General features: G+C 35.5%; 1 protein-coding gene across 1 annotated transcript; it reads left to right on the top strand.

The window, feature by feature from the left end:
* The first annotated feature begins 11,133 nt into the window (after positions 1-11,133).
* On the top strand, positions 11,134-18,215 carry LOC103453566 (protein HOTHEAD). The gene is made up of 7 exons (XM_008393107.4): positions 11,134-11,391; positions 11,548-11,750; positions 12,359-12,734; positions 15,792-16,102; positions 16,401-16,786; positions 17,247-17,815; positions 17,959-18,215. The coding sequence occupies exons 2-7, from the start codon at positions 11,669-11,671 to the stop codon at positions 18,011-18,013; spliced, it is 1,779 nt and encodes a 592-aa protein (XP_008391329.1). The 5' UTR covers positions 11,134-11,391; positions 11,548-11,668; the 3' UTR covers positions 18,014-18,215.
* The last annotated feature ends 609 nt before the right edge of the window (positions 18,216-18,824 follow it).

Below are 18,824 nucleotides of genomic sequence, written 5' to 3'. Positions count from 1 at the left end.
CCACCAACCTCCTTGCCATCACCACCTTCCACCATTGCTACCACCGCTACCGCCACCACTAACACCATCACCATCACCACCACCAACATCACCGCTATGGCCACCATCTCCACCATATCCCCTGCCAGCTCTTAACCACCATTGCCACCACCACTACTCACCACATTGTTACCACAACCACTCACCGCAACCACCACCAGTACTCCTCGCTACACCACCACTCCCACCACCAATGCCTCGTCCCCACTCCGTGATTGCCACTAACCATACACCGTCAACACCATCACCCGTAACCACCATCTCTATCACCATCACCACCGTTTTATAATTATATAACACAAACAATACAAAAACACTAATTATTATTTTTTACATTTTAATATTTGTATCAAACACATTTTCAATGTTTACTTTCTCAAAAAAAAAAAAAACATTATGGGATTAATTCACCAAACGCATTTAATTGTATATATTGTTTTCATTTTACAAAACAGTTATTCATACATTGTTTTGTAATACATTACCAAACATGCCCCAACAGTCTTTTCAAATTTCAAGTAATGAATATTGTATCAGTGCTCATAGCATTTTTCATGTAGTTTTTTGCACAATCTTTTTGTAAGATCCCACATCGCTTAGGGGTGAGGATCCTGTAAGCCTTATATGTATATTCCCATCTCTACCTAGCACGAAGCTGTTTGGGAGCTCATTGGCTTCGGATTCCATCGGAACTCCGAAGTTAAGCGAGTTCAGGCGAGGTCAATCCCAGAATAGGTGACCTACTGGGAAGTTATTGTGTGAGTTTCCAGCAACAAACCATGAGGGCGTGGTCGGGCCCAAAGCGGACAATATCGTGCTACAATAAAGTTGAGCCTAGGATGTGGTAGGGGCCTGGGCCTAGATGTGACAAAATTTGGTATTAGAGCCAATCCCTGGCCGGAAGTGTGCTGACGAGGATGTCGGGCCCCTAAGGGGATGGATTGTAAGATCCCACATCGCCCAGGAGTGAGGATCATGTAAGCCTTATATGTATATTTACATCTCTACCTAGCACAAGGTTTTTTGGGAGCTCACTGGCTTCGAGTTCCATCGGAACTCCAAAGTTAAACGAGTTTGGGTAAGAGCAATCTCAGGATGGGTGACCCACTAGGAAGTTCTCGTGTGAGTTCTCAGAAACAAAACCGTGAGGGTGTGGTCGAGGCCCAAAGCGGACAATATCATGCTACGGCAGAGTCGAGCCTAGAATGTGGTGGGGGCCCAGGCCGGAATGTGACACTTCTATTTTTCTCGGCACTAATTCTTTGTATTTTTGTTTTTTTATTTTATTTTTTTCTGTCTTTCCCGAATTCTATAAAAGGTCTATATATAATGCATGTAGGAGCTTCTTCAGATCATACAATTAATTACAGGGACCAGCCCATATTGTGTCACAGACCATGCAAGCCTCACAATCCATTTTTCCATAAATACGAATGTCTCTAACTTCGTGCCTTTCCAGCCTCATCGATCATTGAATGTAGATGGTACGGATACATCGTCGACCGTTCAATCATTCAATGAAGAAGCAGTGGTCGATCAAGTTTTGTAAAGGAAATATGTAGGTGCCTCCTTAGAACACGGACACTTCAAAATTTGTTCTCATTTTTGCTTCTTTACGTGTGATTCAATCTCTTAGTTCATATGCTGATAAAGCTAGCTTGTTCATACCCGAAGCTTGCAGACAATTTACTCCCAACAGTTATGACTCTTATCTTCTCTGCGATGCATGGTTGCATGAGAAAGAAAAGATTAAGATCTGTAATCCTGTTGACGTCGACGTATTTAAACATACGCTTAGTTAACAGACTTGAGTCATGGTCAAATATTTTAATACGTTCGATGTACCATCTCATAACGTAACATGTTAGATTATCTCGCGAGAAAAAGAAAACATATACTCTCGTTTGATGAAAAAAGGGTAAGAAGCTGTATTTTATTATGTTGGTAGGGTACGCACATTTTGTTTTCGGAAAAAACAGGGCTAGCGGAGAGTTGATTTTTCCGATCAGTTTGAAAGATTAGAGTTCATTCCAACACTAGAAGCTGCTGGTTTGGTTAATGTGTGCAGACACATAGTTGGCTTGTCTATTGCAAAAATTTAGAGGTTGTTTGTCTGTTTGGTGAGCTGTTCTCAGCTAGAATGGAAGGCAGGCTTCACAGAGAGGCATATATTGTCATTGTGGGCAAAAACCAGCAGACCTAAATAGTAAAGAATAATTGAATAAATAATGAGATGAGCTATGTCCAAATTCACGGCTGTATACAGAAAGGCTTTGTCCTGGCTAGCTAAAACTCTTTAAAACTTATCAATGTGCATAACTAGTTAACCTGCACATTCATAACCCTAAATATTTAAGGCTCTTTCTTTCTTTTCCTCATTAAAATCAGCACTATTCCTTGTTAATAATACACTCCCCTAAAACTCAGTTATTAAGGAATGAACCACCACTGCATAATTGTGTCCAACAACGTCCTGTACGTACGCACAGATGAATGAATACAGAAAAAGATCGTGAATTAGAAGCTTCGACCTCAGAACCTCCTCCAACAAGAGTTCGATATCATTTTAATTAGACAGTCGTTCGAGTTGCTAGGAAACGAACAACCATGTCTATCACCACAGTAAGAAAAGGAATTAACGAAAGAGCAATGCTTATTTCTTGAGTATGTGCAAGATATCCTTTCAACAACAACCACCATATATTGTTGAAACCAGAAATTGACTAGACGAAGCGGGATCTTGGAATTGATGAAGGCAAATAGTAATCATCCTTAAATGGTCATTAATAGGGTACCTTAGAGCTGTTGTTGATTTTGAGCAAGAGCTACCAACTTCATGGACTTTATCTCGTGCCGTTTGCTAGCTGAATTTCTATATTCCCATGAACTTGTTTCCATTCCTTTGATGATAATCAAACTTGCTATACTAAAAGAGATCGATCGCTTTGATTACTATACTTCTTCTATATTAATTAGAGACTTCATCTTTCTAATAATGTCAGATAACCGCTAGCACAAAAAGCTATGTTGTTAAGAAATGAGGTAACAAATATAGCAAACTTAATTACATTATATCTTGATTTATGTTGTTAAGAAATGAGCTAATAAAGTATATCAAACCTAATTACATTATATCTTGCGTGCATAGTCATCATGCACGTGAATAGGCAAACAAATGAGAGAGAGAGAGAGAGAGAGAGAGACGATCGTATACGTGGAGTAACCTCACCTCATCTTACTGTATGGATGTAAGTATAAGTTCCAAATCGGAGAGTTAATTAAGAAATTCCTCACAAAGTTTATTAGGAGTTGTGCCATAACTCTTATTGCCAATTGATTTTGGGATTGAAACCTTAGCTTTCTTTATGGTACTAGAGCATATATGCTTACATGTTAAAGGAAGTTGAGTTTCAACCATAAAAATATTTGGTAATATGGGGAATAGTCCAACTTACTTATAAATCTACGTAAGGTTCGTTCTCCCATCAATGTGGGATTCGTTCTCAACACGCCCTTCCTGTGTGACAAATTTTCAAGCCAAATACGTGGACATCACAAATGGAATGACGTGGAGCGCGTGTAGCCATTTAGCTTCACATGTTAGACAACTTGCTTTGATACTATGAAAAAAGTCGAGGTTCCACCATAAAATCAATTGCCAATATAGAGAGTAGCTCAACTACTTATAAGCACATGCAAGGTCCTTCCTCTTATCAATATGAGATTCATTTTCAACACATCTGAAGTCCAACGACCACATTTGCTCAACATCACCAGTCCTAAAAGCTTAAGTTGTTAGGGAATTGACCAACGATAAATGTATGGCTAATACGTCCCTCATTCTTGGTAAGAAAGAACGTCCCTCATTCTCTTTATGATCTTCTAAAAATCATCTCTAATAAAACTCATTATGAGACTTTTTAGTCATCTGTATGAATAAAAGAAATTGACTGTCAACGGTCGTCATGAAAGATGCAACGTTAACATATGGATGGCTAAATGGTTTCATTATTGAATATTTTTTTTAGAGATGATCTTTAGATGATAATAAAGAGAATAAATGATTCTAATTATGATTTGAACGGTGAAATGATGTCACGTTAAATAGTGAGAAATTGAGAGCTTTCTTCTTTACTGGGAATGGTGGAAGTATTACCTTGTATATCAAGCTTCAGACGTAATCCATTACGAAAAATGTGATCAAACAATCTATTAAACCATGTGGTACGTACATTGCAGTGCTTATTTGCATATGAACCACAATCAGATGATTCCAACATCCAAGCAGTAATAAGCACATTTATACTGTCATGAAACTCGTGGATAACTTGAAAACCCTTCTAGTGGTTGACTTGATTAGGTGAAATTTGGTCCAGCAATGCATACAACCAAGATCTAGCTAGCTACAGCTGACCCTATATATACATCTTCAATTCATCCAAGCATCTTTTCGAAAAAAACATAAATAAAATTAAGGGATATTTTGGATGCGGTCCCTAATCCTTAACATTCTTTGATTAAAACCTTAATAGTATTCAAAGTTTGATCAAGGTCCCTTGACTTTGTACACTTCATTATATTACTATTAATATTTATATTTTTATAGTTTTGACATTAATTGTTTGATATTTTATGAGATTTATAATCCTATAAATTTAAAATCCCTCATTATAATACTATTAGAAACGGTTACAATAAAAAAATTTAAATATTTTGATTGAATAAATGGATAAAAACTATATAAAAATAAGAAATAATAAATGGCAAAAGAATGTATCCATAGTGTTAAAAAAATTGGTACATTTCACATATAACAAAGTGGTACATTAATAAAGAATAATGGGTACATTAGAAATAAATTAGAGTACAGATAAAAGATTAAAAATTATGAATACAAATGAATTTTTAAAAATATAGGCGCTAAAAGAAATTAATACATGGGTACAAAATAAAACTAAAAAGAAAATACTACAAATTTAAAAAAAAAATGTTGCAAATTAAAAGTGGGTACAAACTAAAAATATATATGATACAAAGTTTAGGCATAAAACATAAATATACCATATGTAATTTTTCTATCATTGATTAAATATACAATATCACGTGACGGTATACACATGGGTACAAACACAAATAAAACTTTAAAAAATATGGGGACAAAAAAAAACTAATATATGGGTACAAATTAAAAATGAAAAGAAAATTGGTACAAATTAAAAAATATTTGCAAATTAAAAATAGGTACAAACTAAAAATAAAAATATATGATAAAAAAATTTAGCCATAAATATAAATATACTAATTGTAACATTTTTAACATTAAAGAAATATATTTAAAACTAAAAATATTTTATTATTCAAATAATTAATGATGTTATTAATACCCAAGGACCTTGATCAAAAATTGAAAATGAATAGGATTTTAATCAATTGAGTAACAAAAAGAAGGATGTGAACCTAATTTTCCCTAAAATTAATTTGACACAGGTCCTTGGAGGAGAGAGTCAGAGCAGACCCAGGCCCTCCATGTTTCTCCTAATAGTATATTGGTGAGAGTATTAAAGATTCCAGGACACCTACAAGCCATGGTTGATGAGAACTTGAGAATGAATTCTTATAGGCATCTTTTGTTTGGTAGAGAAGATTGGTTTGAATAAGATTGTTCACTATATTGAAGGTATTCTAAACGTAGAAATGAATGACAACTTTTTTATTTTGTCCAAGTTAAATATTACTCATGAAAAAAAATAATCTTACCATTTTTGTGGGAATTAGTAGTGATAGAAACCCTCAATTTGAAAAAAAATATGAAAGTTGTCATTCATTTCTTCTTTCAAACTGGCTTCAATATAGTGAATATATATAGTCCTATCCACGCCACTCTTCTCTAACAAACAAGGCCATAAGGAGCTGCATGTGCGAATTAATTTAAACTTACTGTTTTCAAGCTCATACATACGTACATAAATACATACATACATACATACATATATATATTCGTTTTGAGATTTGAAGGACATTTTTGTTGTGAATAATATGTGGATGACCCACATGAATAGTCTGTTACTATTTATGCACAGTATTTTCACTATTCATTTGTGGAAATTTTGTAAAGTGAATATTGTTGCTACAGTAACTTTTTCCTATAAAATGAAAGTACGGGAAGAAGAGAAGAAGTGAGTGAGAGACTTACAGAAGAGGAAGAGAGAAAACAAAGAAAGAGAAGAGGAGATAATAGAGAGAGTTATCTTTGTACTCCTATTATTCCAAATTATAATGAAAGCACCACTGCTGCCCCGAGGACGTACTCCAGTCACACTGACTGTAGAGGAACCTCGTAAATTTTGTGTCTTTTTTCATTTATTCCACTGCACCCACCGTCGATTTTATAACACGTTATCAGCACGAGAAGCTCTCGTGTCAGTGGAAAGCACAACGTCACAAATCTTGTTCACCTCGGTTGCTTGGAATCTCATAGATAAGAAAATCTTTTCATTTCATCTTAAAATCTTTGTACTACTGATTTTCTTGAAGCAAATATATATATTGTTATATGACTGTATATCATCATTTGCAGAAGCAAAAGAGTACAAATTCAAAAATTCGTAAAGACTCTAACAGCCATGTAAACAGCCTCGGAACTCCAACTTGCAGATCTTGGATTGAAATATTTTCTTCTTAAAAGTTGTTCGTCCGCTCAGTATCTACAACATATCAAAATTTCAGAAAACTCTAACGGTGCGATCGTCGCAGAAGTTTGAAATACCAAACCAGTTTCTAATTTCCGCAGAAAACTGGACAGCCACCTTATGAGTACCACAACCCCATTTCTGTAGCTCAAATCGAAATTGTTTCTTCACGAAAGTTGTTTAGTATCCTCTTATCCATATCATACTAAATTTTGAACTAAAGCTAACGGTTTGATCTTCTCATAAGTTGCAGACACTCTTGACTCCAAAATTTATGGGAACCGTTTCGACTTTTTCGAAACTCACGGAGGAGGAACACCAATTGGAACTTATTGTTACTATTATTTACTGAGTAACCAAAATGACTTTAGAACTATGAAATAAAAATAAAAATAAAAGGAATCAAACAAAAGAAGTGGCAGACCAAGAAAAAGAAAAAGCAAAAGATGAGGACTTAATCATTGCATTTTCTGTTTTGGCATATTTATGTGTATGGTGTTGGTTTAAAGCCCATGTCACAAGTTCTATTTATTTAAAGCAATTTATTTATAGTGGGTAGAATTATTACCTTTTGCCTTAAAGCTTTGATATTTATGTGAATGGTGCTGAATCAAAGTCCTTGTCACAAACTTTATTTACTTTAAAGCAATTTATTTACCATGGACGGTTTTACCGCCTATTGTTTTAAGTTTTGATTTATGTGAACGATGTTGAATTAAAGCACTTGTCACAAGCTTTATTTATTTAAATGCAATTTATTCATTATGGCTGGAATTACCGCCTATTGCTTTAATTTATTTATTGTACTTATCTTTTGTTACAATGAGTATATATAGGACCTGAAGTTTCTTGATCAGATCAAAACCTGCAGTTTCTTGATTCTCATCATATAAAAAATGATTGGACCTGAAGTTCCATCATGCAAAAGGATCAGGCATGAAGTCCCTTGATCTTGAAGATCAAGACATGAAATTCCTTGATGAGTATCGCAAGTTTGAAATGTCACAGTGCCTTAACTTAATTGTAATAAAAGCCATAAGAGTCTCAGTCTACAGACTATTTAATAAGGACTAGAAGTTCCTTATGTCCATACTCAAAATGGTTTAGCAGAAGCATTTATTAAGAGGATGAAATTGATTACCCGCGCTCTGCTTATGAAAACGAAATTGCCAGTTTTGACATGGGGACATGTCATTTTACATAATTCACTATTAAGTTTGGTTGAGACCAGTTACCAACCATCAATATTTCTCAGTACAACTCGTGTTTAGGCACCAGCCAATCATTACAGGTTTATGAGTTTTTTGTTGTGTTCTATGTGCCTATTGCACTGCCACAACGTATTGAAATGAGGCATCATCGCGGATTAGGCATTGATGTTGAACACCATCTATCATTCAATATTTGGAATCCTTGACTGGGATATGTTTACCGCGTGGTTTGCGGACTATCATTTTGATAAGACAAATTTTCCGCCATTAGGGGGAGAAAATAACATTATTCCAGAAGAACGATGAGAAAATATCATTATAGAAGAATGATAAGAAAATACCGTTCCAGAAGAACGAAGAGAATTTGTCTTATTTTGATTCACGAAGCAATCAATGAGAAAATGAAATAGGAATAATTGAATGATGCAACGAAAGTGATGAAATTATATATACTTGCTGCAAATGTGCCTACAAGAATTGATGTCCTTGTTGGACAAAATAATGAGACAGTAAATGATTTATTTGTTGCACGCCTGAAGCGTGGCAGACTTTTAGACTCAAAAGGTTTAGTCATTTGAAAGAAGAAGAATATGGCACTACTGAACTATTACATTCCCGAAGCATAACTGTTGCATGCCAGAAGCATGACAGTCGCCGCTAGGGGTGGATCGGTATGGGATCCCGATCCGAAAATAGGATCCCGAATTCCAAACCGATTCTTTTTGGGATGGAAATCCAAATCCCGATCCCAAACCAAAATTTCGGTATTCCCGAATTTCGGGATTCCCGAAATATTTTCGGGATTTCGGTATGGTTTCGGGATTCCAATTCAATAGAAATTTGGCTTCTTGTTAATAGAAGAAGCTGATAAATTCATTTCAAACCTGCAGATCGAGCATGCAAAGCAGAAAAGAAATCGAACATGCATAGCAGAAATCGACCATGGAAATCCAGAAATCCAAATCTACCAAATCCACATAAAATTAATCCAGAAATCCCCATAAAATTAATCAAGAAATCCAAATCCAAATCCAAACAATTAAAAGCTCTAAATAGTAAATCCCTAATTTATAAATCCTAATTCAAAGCCTAATTCAGAAAAAGCTTCAGAGAGGATAGAGAAGATGGGTCGAGCTTCGAAGATTTGAGAGAGCTTTCGGCAGTAGCTCCTTCCTCTCTCTGCTTCTCAACACGAAGAGCTGCTCTCTGTCTCAGGAGTCAAAACCAAACTCAAGAGCTTTCGGCAGTAGCTACTAGCTCCTTCCTCTCTCTTCCCTTCTCTGCTTCTCAACCCCAAGAGAGCTGCTCTTTACGCCTTCTGTTAGTGGGAGCCAAAAGCCTCTGCTTTTGAGTTGGGAAGTGGGAGAACCGAAAGCCAAAAGCCAATTTTGTGCCTTTTCTTTTTTAATATTATTTTTCTACCTTCACTTATTTTTAATATTATTTGTGTGCCTTCCCTTATTTTTAATATTATTTGTGTGCTTCTGTTAATGGGAGCCAACCTACTTTTGAGTTGGAAAGTGTGAACCGACTTCTGTTATGGGAAGTGTGAATTGAAAGCTAAAGAAACAAAACGTTTCGGGATTTCGGGAATACCGAACGTATGGGATTTGAAAACCAATCCCATACCGAATACTTCGGTATTTTTCGGGATAGGAATACCGAACTTCTGGATGATTTTGGTTTGGGATTTTTTGGTTTGGGTTCGGGATTTTTTCGGTTTGGTTTGGGAATTTCGGGAATTTTTTCCAGCCCTAGTCGCCGCATGGATACACGTCCCAGATATGACAATCCACGAAAGGGACAAAATTAACCATTTTTGTTGACAAAATATGTCAATATCCTCATTAAGTGGAGGAGTTGGTTAGACAACAATACCCCAAAAAAGGTAATCGCGCGATTGCTCACATGACAATTTAACAGAATATTGACAAATTTCTCATGGAAGAACCAAAATGATGTACAATGGACAAACTCATGAATCACTTCTATCAAATTCCATTGTTAGGGCCAGAGTGACATTTTGGCTAAAAAGAGTTGGTTTGACAAAAATACCCTTAAAAAGGTGGTCAAGTGGTAGCTTACGTAACAATTTAACTATGATGTTGATAGATTTTTCACAAAATGATCAAAATGATTTACGATGGACAAATTCAATGACCACTTCTATCGATTTTCAATCTCATAAATTAAAATGAAGAGTTAGGCTAATCTCAAGATTATTTTGACTAAAAAAATCATAAACAAATAATTGATATCGGTATGGAGAAAGAGTTGAGGAAATAAATCATTAAATCTAATGGGGTTCATCATTAATTTTTAATTACTATAGGATTTGTTTTTGGTTATAATAATCGACTACTCAAGTATGAGTAGAAATTCCTATTCAAAATTCGTCATATTCAAATAACAAAATTTTGTACTTATGATTAAAATTGTTCATATTATGAATCTAAACATCATTTCTGCAAAAAAATGAATTAAAACTAAAATCGTTTAGCCAATCTATTGTAGTAAATACATAGATGGTTTGTAATGCTTTGACCAATTCCGTTCATTTGTTTTATACAGTTCGATGTTTAAACGACCTTAGTTTGATTTTTTTTTTTTTTTTTTTTTTTTGCAGAGATGATATTTATAAAGTAATTTATAATACGAATAGTTCTAATCATAAACACGAAATTTTGTGAATCGACAACGAACTATTTTAAGTAGATACTTTTATTCATCCTTTAAATGTCAATTGTTATTCTATTTTTTAAGCTAGCTTTCAGTTAGGAGTTACCCACAAACTGTAGTCCTTTTTCCAGGTACCCAAAATAGTAATTTTGTAGCACAGTTTCACTCTCTAAATGCAGATATTCAATCATGTAAATATGATTTTGAGTTTTTACTTCACCTTCACTATTAACTAACCTTTGGCTGAAGCATGAGAGGACTTACATAAAACGGATTCGTAGTCACAGTAATGTTTGTGTTGAACAATATAATGTTATGTGTAAATTTCTTTTTACATGATATTATATTATTTAATTAAAACATTATGCAGCGATGAACTTGTTTCATGTAAATTGCTCTTTCCGAAACAAAAGATGAAAAACACATAGAAGAAAGAAAGAAAGAAAGAAAAATAGAAAAAAACAGAGGTGTAGCTCCTAAAAGTAAAAAGGATAGATGGAGTGAGCTGTCGTACTGATGGAAGAACATGATGAGATAACAGAGGAAGATGTTTAATCTAACGGCCACGCCTTCCTAACTCAACCATGGCATTCATTTCACCATTAATGACTTTTCCAGTTGTGGTTGAAATGATCTGAACTACAGCTGGTCGAGCTGCTGCATTCCCTGTTGTATTATTTACTTTTATAGTAATAATATGTAATATTTTTTGAAAAAAATATTCTCATGGGAACAAATGTTATTATTTATTTATTTATTTCATGAACTTAGAGGTATTTTTTTCTAGGAAAAATTTGAAATATGTTTAATTTTATAGGTCTATTTTTGAAATATGTCCAACTTTTAGTGATTTTTGACTTCTGAAATAGGTCAAATTTTTAGTTGCTTTTAACTCGTGTCAAAATATCCTTCTTTCTTGGTATATATAGGTGTGCGCACACACAACAAGGCCAACCAGTGGAAGCCACATAGAGGTTGAAGAGGCAGCTTCTTCTTGGTGACCGAGTGAGAGAAGTGCTTTTCAGTGGCGTTTGTCTGCTGCCCTTTCAAATGGCCTTGGTTTGGGCGGTGAAGAAGCAGCTCCTTCTGCTTTTGGCTTTTTGGCTCGTCAACTTTCTCCCTTCTTCTCATGGTTCTTTTTCTTCCTCTCACTTCTCCTCCGCCACCTTATCTTATGCCTTCACTTCTCTCTGTTTTTACTTCCTCTGTTTCTCAAGGTTCTTTATGTTTGATTAATAGGGTCTACAAGTTTCGTACAACTCCATGAAATAAGAGTGGAATCACCGTATATAAGTTACCCTATTTTTATGTTTTTGAATTTTTTTTGTATTCATCTTTATGATCATGCATAAATATTGTCTTGGGGTGTTTTTTTCTTGCAGTAATCATGATGTTTGGATACAATAAGTAGAAAATGTGCCCATTTGGTAATCTCCTAATTAGATGGACAAACACTAATTAGGAGATGATCAAAGGAACGTTCAACTAGTTTGTTTTGGTTTTAACATTGTTGGTTATATGCACCATTTGTTGGTTCAGTTCACTCTTTTCCTTTCCCACTAGGAAAAGCAAATGCAAGAACTTAAGGGGTCGCTGGTATTCGATTTGAAAACAATTAATGGTTTCAAAAATGATGAACGTAACTAAATTACTCGGTATTCATGAGTTTCAAAAACAAAAAATTGGATCCAAGAGGACACTGAACGTAACTAAATTACATGCCCGTTTCTGTAACTGCAGGGAAGGGGAATTTCTATGAGTTCAGGTACCCATTCATCAAGAGAGCAAGCTCCTTCCCATCAGTATCATCATCTTCGTCCAGTGGGCACAACAATGGCTATGACTACATAGTTGTGGGAGGAGGCACAGCTGGGTGCCCATTGGCCGCAACCCTCTCAAAGAACTTCAATGTCTTGGTGCTTGAAAGAGGGGGAGTCCCTTTTTCCAATGCAAATGTCTCATTTCTTCAAAACTTCCACATTGCTTTGGCAGATACTTCACCTACTTCTGCATCCCAACCTTTCGTTTCAACAGATGGAGTCATCAATACTAGGGCTAGGGTTTTGGGTGGGGGCTCTTGCATCAATGCCGGCTTCTATACTAGAGCAAGCACAAGGTATGGTGAAAATCTATTCTCTTTTTGGAACAAAAGGAAGATAATTAGCCAATTGTTTCTTTTCATTTGATGGTTTAAGTGGGGGTGTTTAGTTGCTTAACCAATTGAGTTCAAGTAGATGAAGGACAAAATAAAGGAAAAAAAAAAAAGAGCTACTAGATCCATCCCATTGTCTTATTTTCCCACCCACGTTATAATCCCACCCACCTTAAAAAGTTAAAAAATTAAAATGTTATTTCCCCACCTACTATTTTCTCAAAATAACCTTTAATATATACATACATGTGAAATTATAAAATTGTCTCTTAAAAAATATAAACATATAATATGTAAATGAAAATCACTAAGATCTGCAAATTCAAATAGAAACAACAGAGGTATCCAAATTCAAAAGAATTCGACAGCGACAAATTCAAAAATACGATGGACAAATTCAAATGACCCACACACAAATTATTCTTCTACCTTTTCAATGGAAACATAATCTTCTACCTCTTCCGTTGAAGCGCCATCTTTCACCTCTTCAATGAAAAAGTCACCTTCTAAGTCCACTGATATTTTTTTACTTTCTTTGAATGAAAGGAGATGAAAATATGAGTTAGGGTTTAAGGTAGACAAATCGTCTCCCACGCCCAACCTTTTTATTTTTTTTAAATCAAGCAAAACAAGATAATTAATGTCATTTTCAGTCTGTCTACAAATGGACAAATTTGTAATTAAAAAATTTATTAAAAGGTAGGTGGGAAGATAAGACATTGGGGTCAGAATAACATGGTGAGTGTGTAAATTGCTTTTAAGCCTCAAGGATTCACCACCCTCATGGAAAAAGTGAGGAACAAAAAAAAAGAAGCCTTGGTTGCCCTTTCTTTCTTATATGCAAATCAGAGTTTGACATATGTTTAAAAAACTTTTCATTTTGTAGTTTTTTTGTATACGTGTCAATGTTTGATTTGCTGTTATAGAGGAACTAGTTTATTTTTACGTAACTTTATTTTTTTATTTTTAAGAAAAAGTGCAAGGCTAGGTAGTGCGTGTGGGTTTTTGATCTTGGTGTTTTTGTGTTTTTCATTTTTAATCTTTGATGTTAAAACATTACATTATGGTCATCTGAAAGTATATTACTTTTGATAGGTAAGCATTGATTTTTACAATTAATGGATGCCTCCCTTATTGTTGCTTCCTTGCCATGTTATGGGTATTATTATTGTCATGACTCCCACCACCCATTGTTGTTGTTTTTTTTCCCTTGTGCATTAACTTTAACAAAATACTTTATGCCCTTATTTTACAATAATTATCATCTACATTTAGAAAGAAAAAAGTCATTATCTACTAGAGTCCAACTAAATGAATCTTGTCTATAGGTATATTTGATGAAACTTAATGGTGTAACACATGAAAGCTTCAGTAAAAATGTGTGCCACTTAACTCATGGATCATTCTGCAGATCTGAGTTTAATCAAGTTGGTTAGAGAAGTTTGCTCCATTCTCTACACCTAAGTTTGAATCTTCATCCCGTAGTTTAGAGAAATTTAATATAATTATCCTTTTTTTTTTTCAAAAAATCATGGATCGCCCCAAAAACAGACACACATATATAATTTGGGTGCTATAATTGATTCATTAGGGGGCTTAACCCATGGATGGTGACCGTACGATTTTAGTTCATGACAATGCATGTACATTGTTAAACCATATCAAGGCATTTATCGTATAGTCTTTTCCTTTCTGTTTTCTTCTATAGACTAAATGCTAGTTGTGTGCCCCATGTTCTAAAACTTAGTAGCCATTTTTATGGAGGTAGACTAGGCAGTGAGATTGTTAGACCAAACAAGTGTAACATTTATAGCGTGTTTACCTAACGGGATTGAAGTGGGAAGCAACAGAATCGCACTCCTCTTAATTCTTAAAGCATTCCAGTGTTTACTAACATCTATTTCTCTGTTTGCCAACTCACACCTTGACGACTACCACGACACCACCCTTACAACTTCACGACAACACCAGCAAGACCACAAAAATCACAAGTTTTACTTAAAAGAAAAAAGAACTAGCATATAAAAATAGAGATTATTTGGAATAAGGACATTTTAATAATCACATTAGTTTTTATTCTGATCCATTTGAATTAGTAAACAGCTTATATAAATCAATACTATTCATACTCAAAGTTTTGACACAATTTTAATAAGAATTTGATTCTGAATCTACCTTATTTCAATTCCTCCTTAATTCAATTTCTCTACAATTTACTTTACCTCGTTTTTGTTACGGGTTAGTGAACGAGCATTAAGGCAACCCTAGTCATTAGTTAATGCTTGCATTTATTCAAAGTGGTCCGTGGTCTTACAAGCACGAAACAATGCATCCTATAACCTACCTGTATGATTTCTTCCCTCTAGTTTTATCCCCACCTACCAATATTTGACCATAGAAAAAACAAAGTGCAATTATTTTCTTTTCTTTTCTTTTCTGAGTTGGAAAAATAGTTAATTTAAAAAAAAATAGTTATTATTAATTCAATTCAAATATGAGGGGACCTAAAGTCTGATTCTGACTACAGTCATCATCTCATTAAGATTTAATGTGTGTGCTTAATTGCTTAATTTAATGTTCTCTGTTTTTTATAATGTTGAAGCCTGATTCTATGTGTGCTTAATATTGAATTAATGTATCCAAAAGTGAATACTCAAATGTGTATATCAAAATGTACATACCAAAATGCATTATATTGAGTTAATGTATATACCAAAATATTCAAATGTATTAATGTACCTAAATGAAGAACATACAAAATTGTTGTCGGAATGTATATTATAGAAAAAATTAGTTGCCTAAATGTAGACAATAAAATATATTATGATGAATGAAATGAAATGAAAATTTAAATGAAATTAATACATTAAAATAGGAATAAAAGGATAAATAAAACATCAAAATATAACTAATAAATGAGATGATTAAATGTACTAAAATTGGATTTGAATCTTACACAAAGTTATAGTCTAAAACTCATATTTTTTAAGAATTAAAATGAAGTTTTCTATATATATGCAGGTTTATAAAGAGAGTGGGATGGGATGCCAAGATAGTCAATGAGTCCTACCCATGGATTGAGAAGCAAATTGTTCACCAGCCTAAGCTTGAGCCGTGGCAGGTGGCCATAAGGGACAGTCTTTTGTCTGTTGGAGTTTCACCTTTCAATGGCTTCACTTATGATCACGTTTATGGAACCAAGGTTGGAGGAACCATTTACGACCGCTTTGGCCGCCGTCACACTTCTGCCGAGCTACTGTCGTCTGGGAACCCTCAGAAACTCACTGTCTTGGTCTATGCCACGGTTCAAAAAATTGTCTTTGACATATCAGGTAATATTTTGATAGCACAAAATAGGATTTAGAGCATTTAATTGGTTAAGAGCATTCACTATCGCACTCAAGGTCCTGAGTTTGGTTCCTTTTTTTTCCCTAATATCGCTCATTGAATAGAATCCACATTCCATCAACTTAAGCATAATTATTTTCTGACTTGGGAGCAGCCTCTCCATAAATGGGGGTAAGGCTAGCCAACATTCACCTCTTCCAGACCCTGCGTAAAGCGGAAGCCTTGTGCACTGGATACGAACTTTTTAGTGATTAAGCAACCAGATTATTTTGATTAATGCAGGGAAGAAACCAAGGGCAGTGGGAGTGATCTTTAAAGATGAAAAGGGGAATCAGCACCAGGCATTGCTTGCTGATAAGCCACAGAGTGAAGTGATATTGTCTACTGGAGCAATTGGAAGCCCTCAAATGCTATTGCTAAGTGGGATTGGACCAAAAGCTGATCTCCAAAAATTGAAAATTCCAGTGGTGCTTGATAACAAGTTTGTTGGGAAGGGCATGGCTGATAATCCAATGAATGCAGTGTTTGTCCCAAGCAGCAAGCCAGAAAAGCAGACACTAATTGAAACTGTAGGGATCACCAAGATGGGTGTCTACATTGAAGGCAGCAGTGGGTTTAGCCAGTCCAAGGATAGTATTCAGTGCCACCATGGAATTATGTCAGCTGAGGTAAGCTACTTATTGGTATTTAATGACGAAGCTGGAGAATTTTTTTTGTCTGACCGTAACACTGTCATGTGGTATTACTAATTAACATGTTATGTCAGGTAACATCATTGATGGTGTTACACTCGCACTAAAAAAAATTCTCATGACGCTCAGTCCATGTAATGTTCCCATGAGTATAATTTTTGTCCTATATATTTCATGAATTTCATTTTCATGTATTACCCTAATAAGTGGGGGTAAGGCTAGCCGACATTCACCTCTCCCAGACCCTGCGTAAAGCGGGAGCCTTGTGCACTGGGTACGACCTTTACCCTAATAAGTAATATATTACCTAGTATTACTAATCTCTGTCTTATAACTGATGGTAGTGTTACGGTCAGACTGAAAAATTTCTTGTGATGCTCAATCTTCATAAGATTCTCATGGATTTGATTTTCTTTTATTGTTATACAAATTGTAGATTGGGCAGCTATCTACTATTCCCCCAAAGCAAAGAACACCAGAAGCCATTCAAGCTTATATTAGGAGCAAGAAAAACTTGCCCCATGAGGCATTCAGAGGAGGCTTCATTTTAGAAAAAATTGCCAGCCCACTTTCCAAAGGTGATCTTAGCCTTGTCAACACCAATGTTGATGACAACCCCTCAGTCACCTTCAACTACTTCAGCCACCCATATGATCTTCAACGTTGCGTTGATGGAATCCGCATGGCCACGAAAGTTGTGCAGTCAGAACATTTCACAAACTACACAAAATGTGACAGGCAAACTGCGGAGAAGGTGCTTGACATGAGTGTGAAGGCTAATGTTAACCTTATACCAAAGCACACCAATGACACGAAGTCCTTGGAGCAGTTCTGCAAAGACACTGTGATCACTATTTGGCACTACCATGGAGGGTGTCATGTGGGAACTGTGGTTAGCCCCGAGCACAAGGTTCTCGGTGTAGACAGGGTCCGGGTTGTTGATGGCTCGACGTTTTCTGAATCCCCGGGGACTAATCCTCAAGCCACTGTCATGATGATGGGCAGGTATATATGATCACATGAGCATTAATATGTTTAGATGAAATCTCCTGCTCCTTCAGAAGAACTGAAACTTAATATATTTAGACGAATTTAGGTAGAACATCGCTCGTATAAAAACATAATATGTTGTGTTTGATATGGTGCAGGTACTTTGGAGTGAAGATTGTGAGAGAGAGATTGGGAACAGCAGCTGGTATATAATGTTAAGGAAATAAGGCCCAAGTAGCCAGTAGGATTTTAAGAGGTGACTCAGAGGGTTAGTTGAAAAAGTGTGTTGTGATGTAATTTTGGTTGTTTGATTCTTAGGAAGCTTTGATGTGTAAAAATTGCTTACCTCCCCTGGGAAATCCGTGTTATGATTATCTCTTAATTCTATAATCTTGACTAAGTGGCTTGGTATTAAGGCGAATGATCTCAGAAGTTCAGGTTTTAAGCTTTTGTATTCGGGCACAAACAAATTGAGAAATGGTGTTGAAAACATCGTCGATAAGCCTTTAGCAAAAGATGTTGTAGTTGTTAAGAGGATTAGGATCAGAATTATAGCAATCAAGATTTTGATAGAACAAGAAGAGTGATCACACGATACCCTCCATGTTCTCAACAGTTTTCATAGAGCATCCTTGGTACACCAGAATTGTGAACTTTGGTGGGTCTCTGTGCTGAAGGGGAAGGCTAGGGCTTTAGATGTAAAAACCTTAGTGGACTCAATTGTGAATTTGGGCTGGTTTGATATAGAAGATTGAATTAAAATGAATTAACCTTATAAATGCAAGACATTAAAGGTAGAATAGAATGATTTTTTATTTTTGGTGCGATGGCAAGTGCCTTCGCTCATGAGCGGTAGGTCTCGGGTTCGAGACTTGAGAGCAGCCTCTCCATAAATGGGGGTAAGGCTAGCCGACATTCACCTCTCCCAGACCCTGCGTAAAGCGGGAGCCTTGTGCACTGGGTACGACCGACGGAATTAAAAGGGAATTAGACACGAAGAAAACTTCTCACATCTAATCCTACT

This window comes from Malus domestica, chromosome 09, assembly GCF_042453785.1.
Source record: "Malus domestica chromosome 09, GDT2T_hap1".
Taxonomy (NCBI): Eukaryota; Viridiplantae; Streptophyta; class Magnoliopsida; order Rosales; family Rosaceae; genus Malus; species Malus domestica.
The sequence above is the reverse complement of the archived record's forward strand: the minus strand, read 5'-3'. Positions and strand labels throughout refer to the sequence as shown.

Bases quoted from the DNA above. Each gene is read 5' to 3' on its own strand.
- LOC103453566 (XM_008393107.4), top strand. From the start codon at position 11,669: ATGGCCTTGGTTTGGGCGGTGAAGAAGCAGCTCCTTCTGCTTTTGGCT. The intron at 16,103-16,400 runs GTAATATTTTGA...TGATTAATGCAG, and splicing joins AATTGTCTTTGACATATCAG to GGAAGAAACCAAGGGCAGTG. The intron at 16,787-17,246 runs GTAAGCTACTTA...TACAAATTGTAG, and splicing joins ATGGAATTATGTCAGCTGAG to ATTGGGCAGCTATCTACTAT.